This window comes from Sphaerodactylus townsendi, linkage group LG13 (genome assembly GCF_021028975.2).
Source record: "Sphaerodactylus townsendi isolate TG3544 linkage group LG13, MPM_Stown_v2.3, whole genome shotgun sequence".
Taxonomy (NCBI): domain Eukaryota; kingdom Metazoa; phylum Chordata; class Lepidosauria; order Squamata; family Sphaerodactylidae; genus Sphaerodactylus; species Sphaerodactylus townsendi.
The window spans coordinates 656,131-681,103 of record NC_059437.1 but is presented as its reverse complement, the minus strand read 5'-3'; the positions used below and the strand labels follow the sequence as shown (position 1 = coordinate 681,103).

The 24,973-nt window shown below is 46.1% G+C and overlaps 1 protein-coding gene across 2 annotated transcripts in view; it reads right to left on the bottom strand.

The window, feature by feature from the left end:
• LOC125442741 (vascular endothelial growth factor receptor kdr-like) overlaps positions 1-24,973 on the bottom strand; it is a 264,688-nt gene that overhangs the window by 50,466 nt on the left and 189,249 nt on the right. Inside the window, exons 14-20 of one of the 2 annotated variants that reach the window (XM_048514384.1) lie at positions 24,681-24,827; positions 22,690-22,815; positions 21,612-21,718; positions 17,334-17,469; positions 13,081-13,185; positions 10,645-10,761; positions 3,799-3,887 (exon numbers count right to left, since the gene is read on the bottom strand). In XM_048514384.1, the coding sequence (XP_048370341.1) occupies positions 3,799-3,887; positions 10,645-10,761; positions 13,081-13,185; positions 17,334-17,469; positions 21,612-21,718; positions 22,690-22,815; positions 24,681-24,827 (827 nt within the window). The remainder of the gene's footprint in view (positions 1-3,798; positions 3,888-10,644; positions 10,762-13,080; positions 13,186-17,333; positions 17,470-21,611; positions 21,719-22,689; positions 22,816-24,680; positions 24,828-24,973) is intronic. The other variant, XM_048514385.1, reaches the window with a different exon arrangement.

The window sequence follows — 24,973 nt, the reverse complement described above, 5'->3', positions numbered from 1 at the left end:
CTCCCATACTTTCCTGTCCAGGAATTAAGACTACAGGGAGGGGCCTCCTGACTGTCTCACCTATCGAAGCATCTCACTGGGTGAGTACCTGAGAGAGGGCATTTTTTGGTGGCAGCTCCACAATTGTGGAAAAACTAGAGGAACTGTTGGAACTAGAAGGACACGGTGTGAGATCTGGATGGCATGCCTATTTCTGGTACGACAAAATCAGAAAGGGCTTTAGAAATCCTTATATTAGATGTGCCACATTTGAGAGGATGGGGAAAATATAAACCTCGGATGCGTCAGAAAACACCGTTATGGCTCTCAGCACAAGAAGCACGACGCAGACGAGAAATGATAGTTGAAAGTAGATGATTAACATACCGTGACGTATTAGATTTTTCTCAAGGGGATTGTAAAATGAAATCAAAAGAAGATTTAACAGCAGAATAACATGCTTGTCATTGGTTTGTCTATGCACAATTACTAGAAAGATTTAAAGTAGGTAAAATAATTCCTGGCTTTGAAGACTTCAAGACTGATTTTGAAGTAAAATTATGTAAGAATAATGACCATTTTATTTCCAAAATGTTGAAATTTGAAACAAAAGAAGAATACAAGAAAGTGTGTATGATAAAAGGTGTCTGTTGTGGGGAGAGGAAAGAAAAGGAGTTTGTAAGCCACCTTGAGTCTCCTTACAGAAGAGAAAGGTGGGGTATAAATCCAAACTCTTCTCTTCTTCTTCTAGAAGAGCCTAAATCAGAAGCTGATGGTCTCCAGGCAAAACAAGGAAAATGTTTTCATCCATATCGCTATTTTTATGCATTTTAAAAAAATTAGCTACCTTTCTTCCTTATGGAGCTCAAGGTGGCTTACAAATATAGAAAAAGCATATATTAAAACATAATAAAATTTAAAACCACAATTTAAGACAGTTTTAATTACATGTAGTCACAAATGAATACCCTTCATATGCCTCCTAGAGACAGAAAGTGAAGGGGCCCAGGCATACCTTCCTGGGGGAGACTTTTCTCTCTTTTTAAAGTGTAAATAATTTCATTAAAGTTTTGAAAGACAAACAAATAACTGCTAAAGATACATGCACACAATACTATAAAATAAAAAGCTACCTTCCAATTTATGCTACAGCAAATATAAACACAATTAAAAATTTACCACTGGCTCTCTAACTGCAGATATAGAAATAAAATCCAATTAAGTCTTACTTAATAATTACTAATTAAATATGAATCACTCTTTTTTCTATTATGTTGATTATTTAATTCACATAGTCCTCAAGTCCACAAATAATCATTTCATTTTTTTCTGTTTTAAACAAAAAGTCCACCAAAGATTTTTAGGTAACTATAAACACAGACAAATTATTTTCTCTATCTCCACCAGTCCCCATGCGATGCTGTGATTGTGAAAGGCAAGCCAAGACATTCCCCTCCTCCCCACAAGATAACTGCAAAATGCAGGGAAATAATTGGGCTGAACTGTAGCTACTGTTCCCATCCCTACATATAGACTTCCAACAGGTAGAAAAAAAGCAGGGGATCTAAACCAACTCTTCTTCCAGCGTCATTAACACAGGTGCTGATGTGATCACAGGACTGGATTTTCCGAACGCTCAGCGTTTTGTGTCGAGTGCTCTTCAAAAATGGGAACGCCTGAATGTCACGGCAAGAGCAGGTGAGTCCAGCTGCGGTGCACAGGTATGATGACCTTTGAGAGTAACCCTTGTAGTAAACATGGACCTCTCTTTTTGGGAGCCCCCTAGTGGGCAATGCTGAGATGGCACTTGAATAATACAGCAAGAAGGAAAAATACTTGCAAATAATGAAATGGTCAGAATAAAACCAGAGGAGATGCTGCAAGGTCTGTTAATGAAACCTCCAGTGTTGTTTTACTTGTGGGGATCCCCAGTTTGGACTGCAACTGCATCATGTAGAGGTGGGGAAGATTTTATCATGGTTTTATTAAATTCCTTCCCCTCACAATGTTCTCCTGACATCCAATGGATCCTTAGGAACCAGATTGAGCAATAGGGGAGCATATAGGTTGCCTCAGTGTTGCATCTCTGACTTCCCCAGTGAGGTGCACAGCAGATCTGAAGAGGTTGTTTGAGGTTAGGAAAACAGCCTAGAGGGAAAGAGTTAACCCTCTCGATACAGGATGCAACCCCAGTCCCATCAGGTCGGGGAGGATGTCGCTCAGTGGTAAAGCCTCTGCTTTGAGTACAGAAAGTCTCCGGTTCAATCTCTGGCATCTCCAGTTAGAAGATCATAATAATAACAAACAGCAGCAGTGGCGTAGGAGGTTAAGAGCTCGTGTATCCAATCTGGAGGAACCGGGTTTGATTCCCAGCTCTGCCGCCTGAGCTGTGGAGGCTTATCTGGGGAATTCAGATTAGCCTGTGCACTCCCACACACGCCAGCTGGGTGACCTTGGGTTAGTCACAGATCTTCTGAGCTCTCTCAGCCCCACCCACCTCACAGGCTGTTTGTTGTGAGCGGGGAAGGGCAAGGAGATTGTAAACCCCTTTGAGTCTCCTGCAGGAGAGAAAGGGGGGATATAAATCCAAACTCCTCCTCCTCCTCCTCCTCCTCCTCCTCCTCCTCCTTCTTCTTCTTCTTCTTCTTCTTCTTCTTCTTCTTCTTCTTCTTCTTCTTCTTCTTCTTCTTCTTAAGCCACATCACAACACTTGGTGACATAGTTTGCCTCCAGTATTGTGATACCAAAATCCTAGACTGTGATACCAAAATCCAAAATCCTAGACTGACTAACCAGCTGTCAGTCTAATTTAGCAATTTTTGAGCCATGTTAGAATTCCAGTGTCAATCTTTTCAGCACCTTTTCTAGTTTGGCTTTTAGAAGCTGGAAGGGAATTAAGAAGTCCAGACACATTATTTTACTCATAGTGGGATTTCCATCTTCAAATGTCATACACCACCAGGTCACATGACCTTCTCCAGGCCTTTCTGCTTCCTTCGTGCTCATGGTTGTCTCGTTGCCCTGACAATTTTCTAGAAACGTTATTTCTTTATATTTTTATTTCACCTTTCATTTTACTAAAATAAAATAAAATCCCTCAACTATTTAAAAAAATTTTGCAATACCAATACTTCTTTAGGGATTTGGGAGGAGGAGGGAAACAACATCACTGGTAGTAGCCAGTAGGTAGAAGAAGAAGAAGAAGAAGAGTTTGGATTTATATCCCCCCTTTCTCTCCTGCAGGAGACTCAAAGAGGCTTACAATCTCCTGGCCCTTCCCCCCTCACAACAAACACTCTGTGAGGTAGGTGGGGCTGAGAGAGCTCTGAGAAGCTGCGACTAGCCCAAGGTCACCCAGCTGGCGTGTGTGGGAGTGTACAGGCTAATCTGAATTCCCCAGATAAGCCTCCACAGCTCAGGTGGCAGAGCTGGGAATCAAACCTGGTTCCCCCAGATTAGATACACGAGCTCTTAACCTCCTACGCCACTGCTGCTCCTTTCACAATTGGCTTTCCCCCATTCAAGCTGAAGTGCTCAGAAAAGTATAATGCTGTTTGTTCCTGATGGGAAGAGTACGCAAATATGAGGCTCATAACAGACATCCTTTGCCGATCCCCAAACCCAAGGTCTGTATTCATGCAAAAGTCAGTCCTAGAAGAAAAGAGTTAACTTCCCAGGGCCCCCCTTTGACATGTACAGAAGGACAAATCAGGATTTATGCATATCTGACTCCATTCAGCAGGAAACAAAACCCATCGGCAAAATCTGCAGGTAAGGATGCCCGAATTTCCTATGCCCCAGAAGTCCCACATGCATTACCTTGCAGGCAATAAAGTCTCCTCTTTTTCCTCTTAAGTAATTGGACAGATTTCCGTACTTGCAATATTCCACAATGACCATCAAAGGACCTGCAAATAAGACAGGAGAGACATTTATCACAGCTTAACATGGAAATGCTGTATAAATAACCAAAGAGGTGTAAGAGTCAAAGCAGATGAAATGCCAAAGGATCCAGCACTGAATCTTCACAGAATCTTTGGGCCTTTCCCCACTCTCCCCTATCCCCCCTATGTTGCGCGCTGCTCTCAGCGCGTGGCATCCCTGGCATGCGCCCCGGGGTCCCCATGACTCTGCACGGGGTCATCAAAAGGCGCCCTTTGCAAGAGCGCCTGGGATGCCGCGTGCTGAGGGGGCACGACAGCGGCAGCGTCGGGGCGGCTGCGCTGTCGCCGCCCCTCACATGGAGAGTGCCGGGGGACCCCACGCTACTCTCCTCAAGTAGCGCAGGGCTTAAGGTAAGTGGGGAAAGGCCCTTTGAAAGAGGATTTGCAATCCAGGACTGCAATCCAAATCAAGGCCTTGAAGAAAAAGTACGGGTTCGTGCACCGCATTTGTGTGTGTGTATGTGGGGGGCAGGGGAGGGTGTTATCCCTACCAGCCCACTAGGGTTGCCAAACACCAGGTGGGGCCTGGAGATTTCCCCAAATTGGACAAAGAAGATTTTGGATTTATAGCCCACCTTTCTCTCCTGTAATTTTGGGGGTGTGAATTTTGGGGGTGGGAGAGGAAGGAACTCAGTAGGGTACAGGGTTGCCAGGCTCTTCCCGGTCATGCATGGGGGTGGAGGGTAGGGTTGCTTGCTCCGGGTTATGAAACTTCTGGTGATTTGAGGGTGGAGCCTGAAGAGGGCAGGACCTCAGTGGGGAACAATGCCAAAGAGTCCATCCTATAAAGCGTCCCTCTTCTCCAGGGGAACTGATATCTCTCTTGCCTGGACATCAGTGGAAATTCTGTGCGATCTACAGGCCCCCATGGGTGTAGCTACCACAGGGCGGGTGTGTGTGCATGCGCGTTGCACTGGAAGCGCACGGGGGGGGGGGGACGACAAAAATGTATTTTTGATATTTTTAGTGTTTTTAATTTGTCAGCCAGCAGGGGGCACAGTTTTTAGGATAGTGGCACCAAAGTTTCAGGATATTGTCAGGCAACACTCCTGATGATTCCAGCCAGGTTTGGTGATGTTTGGTTCAGGGGCCCAAAGTTAAGGACCCCCAAAGATGGTGCCCCCAACCCTCATTGTTTCCAATGGGAACTAATAGTAAATGGGGCTACCTTTTGAGGGTCCCTAACTTTGGATCCCCTGAACCAAACTTCACTAAACTTAGGTGGGATCATCAGGATGGTCTCCTGCTGATACCAGCCAGGTTTGGTGAAGTTTGGTTTGGGGGGTCCAAAGGTATGGACCCCCAAAGGGGATGCCCCATCCCTCATTGTTTCTAATGGGAGCTAATAGTAGATGGGGCTACCCTTTGAGAGCCCATAACTTTGGACCCCCTGAATCAAACTTCACCAACCCTGGGAGGTATGATCAGGAGAGTCTCCTGAAGGCAGCCTGAAATTTGGGTACTGCTACTTAAAAATTGCTCCTCTGACAGGCACCCTCAAATTTTCCCCAGATTCTCCCTTTAACACCTCCCCCCCCCCACCCCCCGCAGTGGATTTAAAGGGAGAATCTGGGCTCCCTTGTCTAAACAATATTGAAAGTGATGCTGTTTGGGGGATGGGGTGGGGGAATCCTGCCTGAAACAGCATCACTTTCAATGTTGTTTAAACTAGGGAGTCTAGATTCTCCCTTTGAGGTGGATTTAAAAGGAGAATCTGGGATCCCTAGTTTAAACAACATTGAAAATGATGCTGTTTCGGGGTGGACCCCCCCCCCCGCCCCCCCCCCCGCATCACTTTCAGTATTGTTTAAACAAGGGAGCCCAGAGTCTCCCTATAAGGTGGATTTAAAATGAGAATCTGGGCTGTCTAGACTAAACAACATTAAAAGTGATGCTGTTTCAAGGTGGATCCCCGCCCCGCTGTTTCAAGGTGGATCCAATCCACGTGTAATTTGGCTTGTATAGTACTATCCCCCCCAAATGAACATCTTAACATCTACATTCCAAAGGTCGAGAAAGGCATCACTGCAAAACAATTGATTTTGTATTATAGTGAAAGTTGGTGGAGAATCAGGCAGGTTCAGTTTTGAGCTATCAGCTTGCATTTTATGGCTACTGTGAAAGAAAGAAAGAAAGAAAGAAAGAAAGAAAGAAAGAAAGAAAGAAAGAAAGAAAGAAAGAAAGAAAGAAAGAAAGAAAGAAAGAAAGAAAGAAAGAAAGAAAGAAAGAAAGAAAGAAAGAAAGAAAGAAAGAAAGAAAGAAAGAAAGAAAGAAAAGCAAGCAAGCTTTGGACATGTAAATGAAGGCATTCAGTGCGATTTGACTGAATGTAAATTATTGTTATTATTCACCATAAGCAAGCCTTTCATTGCTCGTGAAAGCTTTCATTTTATAGCTGCTTTTTATGTTTTCAAAGGAGTGAAGGAATCAGAGCACTCTGCCAGGTGTGTGTGCATGCATATTCACTGTGTGTGGCCTGCAAATGATGCTACCAGAGGGCCTGTCTCAGCCCAGCAGGCAAGGAAGGGAAACACTGGTGACGTGACGAAGAACCCATGAAATCCCTTCTGACTTGACAGCATTTTCTACCACCAATAGGGCTACATTAGAACAAAATGTTTCAGGAAGTTGCTTTTATAAGAGGAATGGGATTGTGAACTATACCTCTGAACAGAGTATGTATTATCTGTTTGCTATATGCATTTTCCTGTTTCACGCCTTTGTTTTTCCACTTATGCAATATGATTTTCTGCATTATTTAACATATCATGTCTTAACACTTTGTTGCAGGCTGCTGTAATCCTAGTCCTGTTACATTGCTTATTAGATGTCTCCTACAATCGATTGCATTGACTTTAACTGCAATCTGCCTTGAGTCTCCATGAGAAAGGCAGACTATAAAGTAAATAAAAATAAAAAATAGAGAATTAATATTATCCCAGTCCAACGAGAAAATATGGGTGGTTATGATGTAACAATACAAAAGGAAAGCGAATGCTTCAGATGTCTACTGCCTCCTTCTTGCAAAGAAGCAGCTGGACATCCTATTTCTCTACTGCCAAAGATGTTCTAACCCTCCATGGTGGAATGAGGGTTGTGTTGATGCTAGTGTTGGGACATTCCTGGAGGTTTAAGGTGGAGCCTATAGAGAGTGGGCTTGGGGTGAGACTTCAACAAGGTATAATGCCAGAGTCCGCCCTCAGTAGTGGCCATTTTTCCCAAGGGAAGTGATCTCTGTCACCTGGAAAGCACTTGCGCCTCCAGGAAGACCTCCAGAGCCCACATGGAGGTTGGCAACCTTGGTTAAGTGTTAAGTCAAGTGCTACCAGGTGCTTTCTTTCTGCTTGGAAGAAGAAGAAGAAGAAGAAGAAGAAGAAGAAGAAGAAGAAGAAGAAGAAGAAGAAGAAGAAGAGTAGTAGGAGTAGTAGGAGGAGGAGTTTGGATTTATATCCCCCCTTTCTCTCCTGCAGGAAACTCAAAGGGGCTTACAATCTCCTTTCCCTTCCCCCCTCCCAACAAACACCCTGTGAGGTAGGTGGGGCTGAGAGAGCTCCGAGAAGCTGTGACTAGCCCAAGGTCACCCAGCGGGCGTGTGTGGGAGTGCCCAGGCTAATCTGAATTCCCCAGAGAAGCCTCCACAGCTCAGGCGGCAGAGCGGGGAATCAAACCCGGTTCCTCCAGATTAGATACACGAGCTCTTAACCTCCTACGCCACTGCTAATCTAATGAAGCACATTCCAGTTTGTATGAGTGCTAACTCCTGAGCCTCAGACACTTTGACAAGGCATTCCCAAAACAACCTTGAAGAAAGACAAGCTGGAACGTTGTGAAAATGTGGTATCTGAATGCAGGATATGAATTGTAGAAAGGTTTCTCTGATGTCACAAGACAAGCACAGGCTCTGGGTTTCATGAAATCTCTGATCTTAGATCTTCGATGCTCCGGGCTATTTTTCTTGGGCCTGCTGTCTGATACTTCAAAAAGGCCCTTAAACAAAACAAACACTGAAGCTTGTTATGTCTCGGCAAAAGCTGACCATATTTTGTTTCAGAGGGGGAAGTAGATTGTAATATATTGTACATGCATAGCATCATGGATACTATATAGGTTGGCATTTGGAAAAAACGCCACATCCCCATACCAAGGTTCTTACAATCTACCCTGACTAGGTTATGAGAAACGTCATTGTCTTTAGGGCACCTGCAAAGGATGCTCTGGAACACACAGCTTTCCCAGGATTATTTCTTGTCTTGCAAGCAATTATGGAATGCAGGCTGGGGGTAGAGTGGCCAGATATCCCCTGGGAACCAGCAGCAGAGGAGGAGGAGGGGTGCAGAGCTGTAGCGAGGGGAAACTGCGCCTGGGCACGTGTGTGCCCTGCACCCCGGCCACGCCACCCCTGGAGCATCCCCATCCTGCCCCTGCACCACAGTGTGCCCGGTGCAAGATGCCCCAACCCTGCCCTGGGCGCTACACCACTGGAGGGGTGCGCGGGTCATACCAGGTACAAAATGAGGCCTAGGCCTCAATGTTGCTGGCAAAATGACATGAGTTCTAGAAGTGGCATCATTACATTGCCGATGCTACGGGAAACGCTCTGGTATTGTTGAAGGCTTTCACAGCCAGAATCAAATGGCTGTTGTGAGTTTTCTGGTCTATGTGGCCGTAGTCTAGTAGTTTTTACTCCGAACATTTCACCCACATCTATGGCTGGAAACCCTCTGGTATTTGGGCAAAAGCTCTATGGTAAAAGCAGCTTTTACCATAGAATTTTGCTCAAATACCAGAGCGTTTCTCGCATCATTGGCATGGTGATGATGTCATTTCCGAAATGGGTTACATTGAGAAACAGAAGATTGCTTGATTTAGGACACAGTTTGAGATTTGGATGGCATGCTTATGTATGGTGTGACAAAGTAAAAGTCAATAAGGATTTTAATAACAAATATATTAATTGTGCCATGCTGAGAATATGGGACAAGTTTAAACCTAAACTATGTCACAAAACACCTATGTGACTCTCACCACAAGAAGCCATATTCAGACAAGAAATTATATTTGAAAATAGTTGGATAGCATAATGTGATATTTCAGATCTCTCTCATGGGGAATATAAAATTAAATTAGATAAGAATTAATGCCCAAGAGAATTGGTTCCTTTGTGCACAATTATTAGAAAGATTTAAAACACAGAAAAGATCCTACGGCTTTGAATATTCTAAGACTGGAATTGAGATAGACTTGTGTTCAAATAATCATCATATTATTGTCAAAATGTATAAGCTTTGGTTGCGTGAAAGACTTTTTGACGAAACAGGATATTAATATACAAATAGAACAATAGGAGATTGTGGCTAAAGGGTCTCAAGTGTACTTTGCATAGAAACCTTTAAAATAATTTTTATAAAATGATGTATTGGTATTTTTTTTTTCAAATTGAGAAAGTGGCAAAAATGTATAAAAATGTCCTGAATGTATTGGAAATGAGAACATCATTGAGCGTCTTTTCATCATTTATGGTAAACGTGTAATAAAGCTAAACAATTTTGGGTACAAACACATTCAACAATTCAGAAGATTTACTCTTTCTGACTATGCCAATAAAGGCTTATGTATGTATGTATGTATGTAATTCAGAAGATTTTAAAGACTAATAAACAAATTAAACCAGAAGCTCTTCTTTTGGATCTTATGGACAGACTGGTTGGAAAAAAATGGAACTTTGTTTTTATATATGACAGCAGCAGCGAGAATATCATATAAGTAAAAATGGAAAACTTCATCTATAACTACAACGAAAGAATGCAGTGGAGTTGCTGGAACTGTCAGAAATGGCTAACCTTACTTTTTTGAGTAGAGAAAATAATTTGCCTATGTTTATGGATACCTAAAAACCCTTTTTGGTTAAAGCAAAAAATAATGAATTGATGATTTGTGGAGTTGAGGAACAGAAGAAGAAGAAAATTGATATAATACAGAAAAGTGTGAACCTTATTAGTAACAGTAATTAAGAATTAATTTTACAATTGTAATTAGTAAATCTTTGTCTTTGGTACAGATTACCTCGAGAGCCTTGTTCTGTGTTTTTTATGTACTTTGTGTGTGTGTGTATGTGTGTGTGTGTGGGGGGGTATTTTGGTTTTTGGTATGTTTGGTTCTTCCACTTTCTGTATGCTTTTAAAGTCTTTGTAAAAATTATTCTTAAAAAAAAGGAAGAGTGGTAATGGTAATCGATCCAACTATCTTGGGCTGTGTGGGTTCTCCTTCTATGGAAGTCTTGTCATAGAAAGCAGACAGAACTTAGCAGGGAAGCTCTTACAGTGATTTAGAAGGTTGGACTAGATGGCCTTTACAAACCCACCTCTGTGACAAAATGTGGTGGCAAAATTCTGGATGAAAACTGAAAACTTTGAGTTTTCACCTACATTTTTAAAAATTGCTGTGTTTGCAGAAAATGTGCATTACAAGGAGAAAAGCATAGTGCAGTACTCTGCTTGATGGACTAGTTTACAGCATGACTAGAGCTTTTTGTGCGGGGAAATACGGAAAGCACGTGGCCTGCATGTGGCCTGCCCTTGCAGTCTTCAGCCCAGAATCAACCCCTTCTTCAGTTTCCTGCCCTCATTTCTGTACATTCTGCTAAAATACAGTCAGATTCTTAAGATCATGTTTTAAACAGACCAACAAACACAACAGATCTGGATAATGAGCAGCAGCTCACCTCCTGGCTTAGTGCAAGCCCCCAACAAGTTGACCACGTTGAGGTGATGTCCGATATGGATGAGGATCTTCAGTTCAGACATCAGAGCTTTGCACTCGTTGGTCGTTGCGCACTCTGCTTGAGATAAATGAGACAAAACAACTTTTACACAACAGGACCTGGTCAAAGTGGGAGGCAACATCCTGTTTATATTTGGAAGGGAAGGAAAACATCACCAGGAAGGATGGCACAAAAGACCAGCCAATGTCCCTTTTTGGTAAATGTGCATTTCCATCCTCTAATCAAATATGGATCGTTTCCTCTTATGGTGTCCTGTCTTGACCTTCAACACATTGTGCGTGGAGTCTGCCTTCTTTCTTCTACAGCTGAGGATAGATAGCTGAAAGAACTCTTTCCACCCACATCCCGCACTGCAGGCCGAAGCAGCGATGGCTCATCTCTGGGCCATTATGCACAAGGTGTTTGCTACAAAGCAGGGACAAGTGTCTGTCGCAGCAAGAATTCTTGGATGGATGTATTTCCCTGAGTCCCACTTTCAGTTTCCATTCTCCCCATGCCAAGCAACACCACTTTAAATGCAACTTTAATTTTCTTGGCTGCCAGAGAGAGAGAGAGAGAGAGAGAGAGAGAGAGAGAGAGAGATTTGCCAGTGAGCACAGCTTTGCCCTGGACACTGCAAAATCACTGTCTTTTAATGCATTTGAAAACCTCCAAATGGCAGATCAGCCATTTCCCTTGTGATCTCACTTCCAGAGGTGTTGCAGTTAACAACAGGATGGGGAGTGGGGTGGAAGAATGTCTGAAGGATGAACTATGAATGGTGGGTTCACCATTTAATAACAAGGTACTCTCTCCTCCCTCGACAGCAGCAGCAGGAAATTTGTGTGTATGTTTGTGGGGTAGAGATATCAGTTGTAGGACGTGGTCCCCTTCTTCAGTAGAGTGTGGTCTGACTCTAGGGCATTGTTTCGCCTCTGTCTTTTGGGGAGGTATTTTTCGAAAGGGGTAGCAATATTGATATAACTGCAATCACAGGAATATCGACATAACTGCAAATTTAAGGGCTTTAACAAAGCCCTTTATTTGGGAACTATCAGGTGTGATGAGATCTGTGCCTTTAAGAGGGAGTTGATGGGAACCAGGCCTGTTGAGACTTCGGTAAGCAAGCTGCAGAGGAGGCAGCAAATGCCTCTTCGCCTATAAACAGCGAAATGCAAGGAAACCACACTACTGTGCACCTAAGAGCCTTGAGATAAGTGTTCTATGCATAATGGGCCTGTGAGTTCACTAACAATGAAGAACCGTGCATCTGTCTTTGGACAAGAATGGTCAGAAATTCCATATTTCTCCCAGAATTTCTCCAAAGATATCTAAATGGGCGATGAGGTATGGTGCCAAGTGTTCCATATTCCAAAAGCATCATGGATAAGTTGTCACAACTGGCCCCAGGAAAGAGAACCTGAAAATGTCATTTGCCAGAATTGCCCTGGAAAGGAAATGGCCTCTTGTCTTCCTAAGGAGGTGGGCACCTAGGAAGGGAGGAGAGAGGAGGGTGGGCAAACTCTGTGCTGGCATCTAGGAGAATATTTGGCACCGTGAAGCAAAGGAGAAACCAAAGTGCTGTGGTAAGGAGAAGAGAGTGAGGAATCGGTTCGGTCACTCGCAGAGTTAGAGCAAACATATTTGTTACACCAATCAAACGATTAAAAAAATTGCAGTCCATGCAATCAGCATGCCAGGTGACACACATAGTCAAATGCCTGCAGAAAGTTGGTATGCAAATACCACTTAGAAGTACCATCTGCCCCAAGTAGCCGCCCTGCTTAGGAACAGCCTTTCTTCCCTTTACTCATGAGTAACCCATTACCCTTAATTTGCTCTGTGGCATCTTTCCTTTTCATGCCCTTGAATTCCTCTGCATCTGGAAGGTCCAAGATCAAAGGTTTATATCCAGTTTCAGACTATTACATTCCATTGTGTTGTCTAACCCCAGAGACTGAGAGGCTGTTATTTCATCTCTGCTAGGAATACGAGGTGTAATTAGCCGTCAAAAACCAAGTCCATTGTTATTCCCTACATACTGATGTATATGCTATGCAGCTGACATAATTGCTCTCATATGGCAAAATCTCTGCATACAGTGAATCTGAAATTACACATTAAAACCAACACGGAGTTGCCAGCTAAAATGGCAGCCTCGGGTCGATTCCCCCTTTAAAAAACGTGCGGTCCAATTTCCTTGAAATCTGCACGCCATCCCACTGTGCATCCCCCACTTCCTGTCAGCAACTTATGTGGAGCAGAGGTAAGAAAACGCACACCGGAATGACCAGAAATGGCCCATATTTCTGAGAAAGCGAAGATCCGCCTTTCAATAGCCCTCATTGCTGCAGAATACATTTTGGGAGGAGCCTTTGGAATCTCAGAGCAGTGTACCTTTCAGCATTTTAACAGCAACTGTTTTGCAGGTTGAAGATTTATCTATGCCAAAAGCAGACGCTTCCACCACCTTCCCAAAAGCACCATGACCCAGAGTTTTACCTAGAGAGGCAAGAGGAAAGAGTGAGCCAAAGAGAACTGACAACCGTTTGCATCAAGACATAAGCAGGGCTGGGTGCTGTATGAGGAAGAACAAATTCCGGAACCAAGAAAACCGGCCTCTTGGCCTTCAATAAATTATGCAAAACGCATCTGCGCAATTCCTCTGGCTTTGGCATAATATTTTCCACTGATTTTTGCCTTTTTTGCATAATGTGTTCCTCTTTTGTTAGTCATGGGCAGAAGCACGGCACCGTCGAAAGTATCCGTCCTCCAAGCAGTGCGGCCAAGGGCTATTCTGCATTTGCATGAAACCTCAGCGTGCACACAACCCTGGACATAGGAGAGACATGCATGCTGTTTGCGGAGCCAAGAGAGCAGAACCTCAGAGCCCGGGTCACATCATGCAGCAGAAAATGGCAGTCCACAGCAGGCTCATATCACATGCTGCATCATGTGCATAAACTGAACAGAGTTTATGAACATATGCAGTGATACAAGGTTTTTTAAAATGACATCAAAGACAGCAGACGCTGCAAGGAACATAAAGACTGTCAGGCTAAGAGTGCGGATATTCCAGAATTACGATTGCATTCGGAATTCTGCTGGGAATTTGAGCTGGGTCACAAGCATTGCCTGCGACAGTTTTCTCGTTCACGGGAAGAATTTTGCTTTAATCCACTCCCTGCCCACTGCCAATTAAATCCAAACTGCGACAGGAAGAGCTGCATTCGGAGAATAATCTCTAAAACCACACACCATGGGTGGACTTTGTAGTGGTTGACCAGAATATGGAGAAGAGTGCTTCTCTGTCATCTCTGGAGTAAAATGAACATGCAGCTAAAATGTTAAGAAAGGCTAAATGATCAGGAAGTTTCCAAGGGAAGTTTAATTTCATTCACTGGCATTTTTTTCCCAAAAACAAAGAGCCAGACACGTAGAGAACTGTCATGTGTGGCAGACGGTGGAGATAGATACATCCCTGAAATTCCACAGTTAGCGCAACCAAGTCCTGTTTTCATAAGAAATCAGCAAGCGGGAACTAAGGATACTATCTGGCTTTTCCCTTCTGCTTGATCTGAAGATGCTTCAGGAAATTTCCAATTCCTGTGTCAGGAGTTTAAGGTCAACGATGCTGGACTCCTCCCCCCCTCCCACTAAGGCTGGGCACTGAGTTTGGAACCACTGAATTGTACACATTAGGTCTGCAAAAGATCACTGTGGCAGGACTTAACTGGAAGCTTATCATGGCTTTCTGCCTGAGAAGGTCAGCTATGGAGCATGAGTTTCTCCGAGAAAATGGTCCATCACCCACCATTCTTCCATTCCAGCATCCAGATACAGAAGAGTTGGGAGGTGGTCTTCTAGGACAGTGATGGCGAACCTATGGCATGGGTGCCAGAAGTGGCACTCGGAGCCCTCTCTGTGGGCACACGCACACAGAGTTCGTCATGGGGGGGCAGAAAATCACACCCACAACCACACACACCTAGGCTGGCCTGGGCCACTGAGCATGACGTGCATGCACCATGGTGAGCAGGAAGGACTCGGCTGGCGGGCCTGATGCCTGTGCTCCAGGTGGCTGCTGCCTGAGGGGTGGGGAGAGGCAGAGCTGCTAGAGAGGCACAGAGTGGTGCGCGTGGGACTTGCTGGAGGCTAGAGCAGGCTGGCCCCTGCTCGAGTGGGTGGGGAGGAAGAGGGAGCAAACATTTTTTTCTAAATAAAATCTCAGCATTCAGGTTAAATTAGTGTATTGGCCCTTTGTGATAAATAAGTGGGGGTTGGGTTGCAATTTGGGCACTCGGTCTCAAAAAGGTTCGCCATCACTGTTCTAGGAGAATCGGACTGTCAGACCCCTGCTCTGCGCAGGAAATCCCCTGCTTTGGACCTCCTCCATCCGACGCCATTCTGCCAGTCAGCAGAGGTCTTCCCAGGTGCAAATTGAGGTCTAAGCCCTAATGCCGACGTTTCCTATAAGTCACGTGGCCGTGCAGGCACCATATTGGTGCTGTGCAGGTCGGGCAGCTGCCCAGCTGGGGAAACTCGTGCGGGTGGCTCAGTTCTGCTCAGCGAGAGCAAGCTTCCACACAGTGGTACGGAAAAGGGACTATTGCTTGACGCTATTAGCATATTGATGTCACTTCCAGAAGTGACGTCCTCGCATTGCAAGGACATGGGAGATGCTCTGGTATCTCGGAAAACTCTATGGTAAAAACATACCATGGAGTTTTTGCCCAAATACCAGAGTATCTCCCACATTTTTGGCAACATGAGGACATCATTCCTAGAAGTGAGTCAACATACCTAGGCCTCAATTAGCAACTGGTAAGACACTACCCATCACAGTTGCCAAGGGTTTCCTGGCAGCCCTATAGGATAAAGGGCTGTGGAGGAGAAGATATTTTGAATGCAACAGCTCCCAGATTTAGCCTCTAGGGCAGGAGTCCCCAGCCGGCACCTGTGGATGCCACTGGCCCCCGCCAACATCTTTCCTGGCACCTGCCAAGTGTTATTAGAAAGTGGGTGGAGCCAGGTGGGACTTTTGAGAGGCTGCTGGAGATCTGATAGGTTGTGTGGATCTTTAATGGACATTGTTTTGGTAGTAGCTGCCACCACAGCACAAGGAACTCCACTGCATGACTGAAGGTATACAAGAAAATACTTCTAAACAATATATCCATTTAGCAGAGGTGTACAGCCTATAGGGACATGGGGTCACCCATGCCCCCGGGAGCATGACTTTTGGTCACACGGAGGAGGGGGCGCCGGACCCCCCCCGGATTACCAAAAGTCATGTGCCCCAGCCGCATGACACCAAGCCCTCCCCGGGCCCTGCTGGCCTGCACAGAGGCTGGGGGGCAGGGCTTGGCCAGCACGGAGGCTGGGGGGTGGGGCTCCGTGGTGGGTGGCCTGCCCCTGAACCCGGCCCTGGCCTCCATGCAGGCCAGCAGGGGCAGGCCTTGGTGCATCTGAGCCACGCTCCCAAGCATGCTGGTGGAGTGCCCAGAGAAGGGGTTGTCTCCGGGGGCCTTTCCCCCAATACACTTTTGTCATTAAGGGTTCTGCCTAAAATGTTGAGGAGATACTATAAGAACAGTGGCGTAGCTGGGTAAAATGGAGCCCGAGTTTTCCGCTCCCCCCAGGGACTCCGAGTTTTCCGCTCCCCTCAGGGACCCCTGCGTCCCACGGGATGGGGCCCGGCAGAGGTGGTGGTCGTGGCGCAAGAGGTCTGCCCGAGCTGCGCCTGGCTGCTCCACACTGCGGCCGGCTAATCGTGGCCCAGAGCAGCTGGGAGCAGCCAGGTGCTGCCAGACAGGCCTCTCAGCCTGGAGTGTGGGGGGCAATTTTCTGCCAGTCCACCTGACTCAATGGGGTCCGCCTGGGGCGTTTGTCCCCAGATGTCCCTGTTGCAGCTGTGCCACTGTACGAGAGTGGCACCTCACCCACTGACAGTCTGTGGTGGACTCCATCTCTTGCAGCAGCCATTTGGTGGTTGTGCTCACCACCCCGTGTCAGAATTCCTTCCAAAGGTGCCCACAGGTACTAAAAATCTGGAAACCCCTGCCATCGTGTCTCCAATTAAAGGATCTTGGGTATCAGAAGGTAGAAAAGACATCTGCCCGCCCAAGACCCTGAGGAGTCCCAGAGAACCATCTTCAGGTGGATGGACCATACTCTGCAAGGCAGCTTTGTATGTTCATTTGACGCCCTCTCGCTTCACAAAGGACAGCAATAAGTCCCCAAAAGGCTTGACCAGGAGGACTGTGTATGGCTGCCAACCTCCAGGTGGTGGCTGGAGATCTCCCAGTATTACAACTGATCTCCAGATGACAGCGGTCAGTTCACTTGGAGAAAAAGGCCACTGTTGGAAGGTGGACAATATGGCATTATCCACTCCTCAGACTCTACTCCCAAAATCTCCTAGTATGTCTCACCTGGAGTTGGCAACCATAGGTCTGTGTGAATTTTGTGCATGCTTTGGAACCTGCCACGGGATCCTTTGCAAAGTGCAGAGCCGCTGGTGCAGGAATGGCTCCGTCTGCATGAAGGAAGGCTGAGAATCGCTCCACCAGAACACCAACCTAATCGAGGATTCCCCAAACGTTCCCCACAACAACACCAGAGTCGATGCAAGGACGAGTCTCACTTACCCAGGCGCAACCTGTCTCTGGGGAATTCCCATTTGCTGCTATCATATGGGAGGCGCTCACACTGCTCATCCAGAGGCATCTCCTCAGGATCCATTATGATGGACAGGTACCCTGTTTTAATGTCTGTGGCATCAGGCTGCAGGGGGGTGGGGGTGGAAGACACTTTGTTAACAGGGTTGACACTATTGCAGCCCAAAGAACAGAGCCATTTTCTCCAGAACTAATCTCTGTTGTGTGGAGATTGGTTAGAATTAAGAACATAAGAACATAAGAACTAGCCTGCTGGATCAGACCAGAGTCCATCTAGTCCAGCACTCTGCTCCTCGCAGTGGCCCACCAGGTGCCCTTGGGAGCTCACATGCAGGAGGTGAAAGCAATGGCCTTCTGCTGCTGCTCCTCCTGAGCACCTGGTCTGCTAAGGCATTTGCAATCTGAGATCAAGGAGGATCAAGATTGGTAGCCATTGATCGACTTCTCCTCCATAAATCTGTCCAAGCCCTTTTTAAAGCTATCCAGGTTAGTGGCCATCACCACCTCCTGTGGCAGCATATTCCAAACACCAATCACACGTTGCGTGAAGAAGTGTTTCCTTTTATTAGTCCTAATTCTTCCCCCCAGCATTTTCAACGGATGCCCCCTGGTTCTAGTATTGTGAGAAAGAGAGAAAAATTTCTCTCTGTCAACATGCATAATTTTATAGACTTCAATCATATCCCCCCTCAGCCGTCTCCTCTCCAAACTAAAGAGTCCCAAATGCTGCAGCCTCTCCTCATAGGGAAGGTGCTCCAATCATTCAATCATCCTCGTTGCCCTTCTCTGCACTTTTTCTATCTCTTCGATATCTTTTTTGAGATGTGGCGACCAGAATTCCGGGGGATCACCAGGCTCCACAGGGAGGTAAACAACTCTGCCCATATCACTACCTGTTTGTTTCCTCTGTGGGGCAAATAGGAGCCATTTCAGGTCAGGAAAACAGCTTGGAAGGTTGAAAAAGCCTCCTCAGCATACCATGGACCAAATCTGAATTGGGTGCCCATTTGCTTAATTTTAAAGTGTAATCTCATATTTATAATTTTAAATAATGATGGCTTATGGTCAGAAACGGTGGCTTGGGCTGGCAAGAGACCTGCTTTCCTGTTTATTAACTTTCTCCTGGAACTGAAGGAGACTCCAGCTCTTGGAACCATGGCAGAGAGGCCTAAAAGCAAATGAGCCGCAGAAATGAGATGGTCTTTGTTGGCAGGGTCAATAACTTAAGGAACCCACAGAATTGCTTACTCGTGGCAACCACACACAAGCCGGAGAGGGCTTTTAATATATTTTTTAACATTTTGGATGTGTATTTTGACTGTTCAAAAAGAAGAACAGTATGCTGAGTATACAGACTGGTTGTTGTGGGCTTTCCAGGCTGTGTGGCCGTGGTCTGGTAGATCTTGTGGCGTAGGAGGCTAAGAGCTCATGTATCTAATCTGGAGGAATGAGGTTTGATTCCCAGCTCTGCCGCCTGAGCTGTGGAGGCTTATCTGGGGAATTCAGATTAGCCTGTGCACTCCCACACACGCCAGCTGGGTGACCTTGGGCTAGTCACAGCTTTCCGGAGCTCTCTCAGCCCCACCTACCTCACAGGGTGTTTGTTGTGAGGGGGGAAGGGCAAGGAGATTGTCAGCCCCTTTGAGTCTCCTGCAGGAGAGAAAGGGGGGATAGAAATCCAAAACTCTCTCTCACTCTTTAATATTAGTCTACCAGACCATGGCCACACAGCCTGGAAAGCCCACAACAACCAGTTGAGTCCAACCGTGAAAGCCTTCAACAGTTAGACTGTTCAAAAAGGTGAAGGGGACTTGAGAGAGCAGTATGAATGTGTAACAGTGCACAATTAAATGGAGTTATGCTCTCTAAGATCACTTAAATCAATGGGCATAGGAAGATCCAATTTTGTTCAGGATCACACCATAACTTTTTAACCAGCAGAGGCTGAATCACATTGGGTTTTATCATGCACAGATACATTGTTCATATATGTAATCCTTTCATTGAAGACAATGGCAAAACACTAATTTTATTTGAGCATAACTGGATGGCACTCAAAATAATTTCTTAACTATTCTGTTAGAATGGTTGAGTCTAGCTCTGAGTCAAGGCTACTTAGCTATTTTTCCATCCATTTTTGCAAGTATGAAAAAGTATTTGCTTTTTTTTTGGCAGCGGGATTTCTAACACACATTGTTTGTACCATTTCACTCAGCACTGTAGTCTTAGACCAGGGGTCTGCAACCTGTGGCTCTCCAGATGTTCATGGACTACAATTCCCACCAGCCCCTGCCAGCATGGCCAATTGTAACAATGGCCAATTGGCCATGCTGGCAGGGGCTGATGGGAATTGTAGTCCATGAACATCTGGAGAGCCACAGGTTGCAGACCCCTGTCTTAGACTGATAACTGGCCCTAGTAATTCTGTGAAAATGGCAGAGGTGGGATCCAACCAGTTCTCACCACTTCTCTAGAAGTGGTTACTAATTTTTTCTGAGTGCCAAGAAGGGGTTACTAAAGCAACCTCCCTGCCTGAGTGCCAAGAAGGGGTTACTAAAGCAACCTCCCCAATAGGGACTGGAGGTGCGTGTGTGCGGCGGCGCCACTGTTTGAATCCCACCACCATCGGAACCTGTTATTAAAAATTTTGGATCCCACCACTGGAAAATGGCATATCACCACATAAACAGGCATACTAGATCTGACACCAACCAGAATTATTCAGACAGTTGAGCATACAGTTAAGTTCAACAGGGATTGCATTCATTGATCTTCCTCTGGGGAGGGCGGGGGAGGGCGGTATATAAGTGGAACAATAAAATAAATAAAAATAAATAAAAATGTATTAATTTAAATGTTATGGAATAGCCATTAAATGAATTTTAGGGGGGAAAACTGTTAAGAAATCCAAGTCTAGAAAAATGTCTATTCTTGGTTCTTAGTTTTTCTAGGTACTAGAAGATTGTTGAGCCCCAATAAAAAATAAGACAAATTACTTGTGAGAATTAAGGCAATTGCCTGTAATTTCATGGAAGGGAGAAACTATGCAGAGAGAAAGCCAAAAATCCGTTATGCCACTAAAGCAGTCAGTAAATTACTGAAATATGCAGAATCCCTTCACAAACCACTTTGAAGGTGACTGGAAATGGGAGAGACCGTGAATCCATCATTAGAAAAACAATAATCTGAGATTGCAGAGCAGAGGCTGATGTGCCCTGAGGAAAGGCTGAGCGGTTGGAAATGTTCAGTCCGGAGAAGAGGAGGCTGAGGGGGGACATGATTGATTTCTTTAAGTCAGCCATTCTCAACCAGGGTTCCCTGGTACCCTGGGGTGCCGTGAGCATGTCCCAGGGGTACCGCGGCAACACTACCGCCCCCCCCCCCATTTTTGTGGTGTCTCCCACCGGCACTGGCAAGGACATGGAGCTGGCCCATGGGGCAGGGCCTGCCACAAGGTCAGCAGCCACCACCACCCCCAGTGCTTCCCTTCACCCTGGGAGGGGAAGGTGGGGGTGTGGCAAGCAGGAGCAATGGGAGGGGAAGGTGGAGGGTGGCGGCAGGGGTACCGTGAGATATGAAGAGTGAGGTCAAGGGTACCCTGACCTCAAAAAGGTTGGGAAACACTGCTTTAAGTATTTGAAGACCTGTCACTTAGTAGGAGAGTAAAGGGCTGTTCCTCTTGTCAGCAAAAGGTAGGACTTGCAAGAATGGGTTTAAATTACGGGAGGAAAGGTAAACCACTGAATTTCAGGAAAAAAACTTGTTTACATGGAGAGCAGTTGAGCAGTGCAGCCGGCTGGCTGGCGGGGGACGTGGTGAGCACCCTGCTGGACAATTTAGGGGTGCTTGAGGCGGATCCTGCACTGAGCTGGGGGTTGGGCCAGGTGGCCTGTAAGGCTCCTGTGATGCGATGTCTCCCAACTGAATCAACTTCAGATTGAAGTTATGAAGCCAAGAGCTACAGCAGGTAATGACTAATGGGTAACTCAGGGGTCCTTCCAAAAATCTCTTTAGGTTCCACAAAATAGTGTTTCCAAACTTTGATGTAATGGCTCAAACATGCATTTTTGTAAGCAATGCTGTGTCTGAGCACATGCGCCTCATGACCGTAGCGCCTGTACTGCTAGTTAGAACAACTGCATTAAGAAGCGGATAACTCTCACCCCAGAGATTCCCCATGGGCACCCAAGGCCTTCCTATACTACAGAACCTCCATGCCCATTTCTAGCATGGTGGAGATCCTCTTACTTTTCTCAGCTTCCGTATAAAGAGGGTCAGGAGGAGCCAGAAGAGCGTGGCTGCTAAACCGGTGCAAACCAAAATGATTACTTCGATGTTGGATTTCTCCTCAGAGCCTGCAATGAAAAACATGGTCAGATTTCCACCTGATGCTCCTGCGCTGACTGACAGCCGGGCTGGCGCTGCAGTTCACACATCACAATCTAATCAGGAACGAGGGGAATCGGACACAACAGACCACAGAAAGGACAAAACAGTACTCAGTACAAGAGGGAGCTCACTTGCACCAAACCTATGCCTGATCTGAGGGACCAGCAGTGGCGTCGGAGGTTAAGAGCTTGTGTATCTAATCTGGAGGAACCGGGTTTGATTCCCCGCTCTGCTGCCTGAGCTGTGGAGGCTTATCTGGGGAATTCAGATTGGCCTGTACACTCCCACACACGCCAGCTGGGTGACCTTGGGCTAGTCACAGCTTCTCGGAGCTCTCTCAGCCCCACCCACCTCACAGGGTGTTTGTTGTGAGGGGGGAAGGGCAAGGAGATTGTTCATGTGATATGACTACGGTTGAAACACTTGACCATTCTTTGTTTCTATGCCCTAAATACAATAAGATACGCATGAAATACACGAATTCCATTTTCTTGCAATGTTCTCAGTGGCATGAGTGTTATAAGATACCCAATCTCCTGAACAGCTCTGATGTGCTCTTTTGTGAAACTGTTGCAAATTTTATACTGGAAATTAGAAATTTTAACTGTATTTCTTAACCTTGTTTTGTTTTAAAATTTTGTCCTGTTTTATATGCCAATAAAGGCTTGTGTTGTGCATCACAAATTATGCAAAGAGCAAAATGAGTAGGGAGGTTCAGCATTCTTCCAGGGTGCTAACAAGGAAAAATCTATCCTATTTCTATCAGCAGACACGCCTGTACTACAGAAATGGCTCATTCTGAGATTCAGACGGACGCTCACATTACTTTGTGCTACACTTAACATTTTCCATGTCTTTATAAATATATACAGGATATATTTAGCATATTTTCTTGGATGGCCTGAATCGACCAGCTGTCTAATCAAATAGTCCTCACCTTGGATCCTGATGAACGCCCTGGCACTGTCTTGGCCCATTTCGTTGACCGCCTTGCACTCATACTGACCCTCGTCGTCCTTCTTCACGCGCTCAATCACCAGTGTGTTGTTCTCCATGGAAATCCCTGAAGAAAGGATCATAAGTCAATGGAATGTAGACTGTTTGCTAGGAACTGAAGTTTCCAAAAGATAATTGTTATCAGGGTTGCTAACTATTGACTTTGCTTCAGATATTGTTATTATTTTAATTTCATTTCTTTTAAATATTTACCTCTTGCCTCTCGTTAAGGGCTTAAGCAATGGCGTAGGTAGGGGGCGCAAGGAGGCTGGAGCCTCAGGGGTCACTTCTTGGGGGGCGCATTTACAGCCTTGGCCCCCCCATAACTGCAGTCCGATCCCAAATTCCCCAAGGGGTTTGGGGCAGAGGTGCAGTTGAAGGCCGATGCGCAGGGCTTGCCCCACCCTCAATCTTCATGTGGAGATTGGGAACGGAGCCAGCTGGACTCACCCCCCTTCTTCGAGTGGAGGTTGGGCGAGGCCACGTGGCTGACCCTGTGCCCGATCTCCATGTGGAGATGGGATAAGCAAGAAGAAGAAGAAGAGTTTGGATTTATATCCCCCTTTTCTCTCCTTGTAGGAGACTCAAAGGGGCTGACAATCTCCTTGCCCTTCCCCCCTCACAACAAACACCCTGTGAGGTGGGTGGGGCTGAGAGAGCTCCGAGAAGCTGTGACTAGCCCAAGGTCACCCAGCTGGCGTGTGTGGGAGTGCCCAGGCTAATCTGAATTCCCCAGATAAGCCTCCACAGCTCAGGCGGCAGAGCGGGGAATCAAACCCGGTTCCTCCAGATTAGATACATGAGCTCTTAACCTCCTACGCCACTGGACCCATAGGGCCCATTTGAGCTTAGCATCAGTCAGGCTTGGATCCAGCTCTAAGCTGCAGGCCCACCCAACCTCCATGTGGAGATTGCAGGCAGCGGGGTGAGACCTGCTCATTGGCCTTCAACTGCACCCTGGGTGCAGCTGTGGGGGGTGGGGGGTGGGGGGGGGTGGCACCAAGGTTAGCCCTGAGTGCCATTTTAAGTAGCTACACCCCTAGACTTGAAACATCTTTCTCAAATTATATAAACTAAAGCAACACATACATAAAAATCAATGCTGGTTAACAAGTCAGACATATTCTGGAGAGAAGTTCAGCTTTAAATTCTTCTGGCCCAAATGCAATCTGGTGTCTAAGAGCACACACAGGCCAAATGAAAATGTCCTGTGACTCTGTCCATGGAGCGTCAATTCGTCTTGGGGCCATGAAAGGAATGGGAGAGAGGCTATAACCTCCAACCTCTACTCGGCATTCTTTGAGAGCAGCAGTGGCTTAGGAGGTCAAGAGCTCGTGTATCTAATCTGGGGGAACCAGGTTTGATTCCCAGCTCTGCCACCTGAGCTGTGGAGGCTTATCTGGGGAATTCAGATTAGCCTGGTACACTCCCACACCACGCCAGCTGGGTGGACCTTGGGCTAGTCACAGCTTCTCGGAGCTCTCTCAGCCCCACCTACCTCGCAGGATGTTTGTTGTGAGGGGGGAAGGGCAAGGAGATTGTCAGCCCCTTTGAGCCTCCTGCAGGAGAGAAGGGGGGATATAAATCCAAACTCCTCCCTCCTCTGCCTCTCCCTCCTCTCACGCTCCCTCCTCTGCCTCTCCCTCCTCTCACGCTCCCTCCTCCCTCCTCCTCCCTCCTCCTCCTCCTCCTTCTTCTTCTTCTTCTTCTTCTTCTTCTTCTTCTTCTTCTTCTTCTTCTTCTTCTTCTTCTTCTTCTTCTTCTTCTTCTTCTTCTTCTTCTTCGCCAGGCTCTCAGCTTCACTACAAGCATTTAAAGGGGGGGGGGGGGTTTGTGGCTTTCAAAATGACACATATTTTCTTCTTCAAAATGCTAGTAACATTTTCGATGCCACCAAGCCATGATCAAATCATTTAGGACACCCAAGCTCACCTGAAGCAGGAGCAATCGCATAGCCATTTTTCAGCCAAGAAATTGTTGGCTTTGGAGTCCCATTTACTCTGCACTCTAGAACGATCTTCCCGCTGATGTTCACCTCCAAGTCTGTAAAGTTCTCGATAATGTGAGGTGCCGTCTTCACTGCGAATGAAAAGCAACAGGCACTCTTAAAGACCTATCTTGCAACAGCCTGCATTTTCAACACCATTGCAAACAACATTTTGTTCTGAAGTCATGAAGCAAAATAAAACCCAAACAAAATCAATTTAAATATTGGTATAAATACT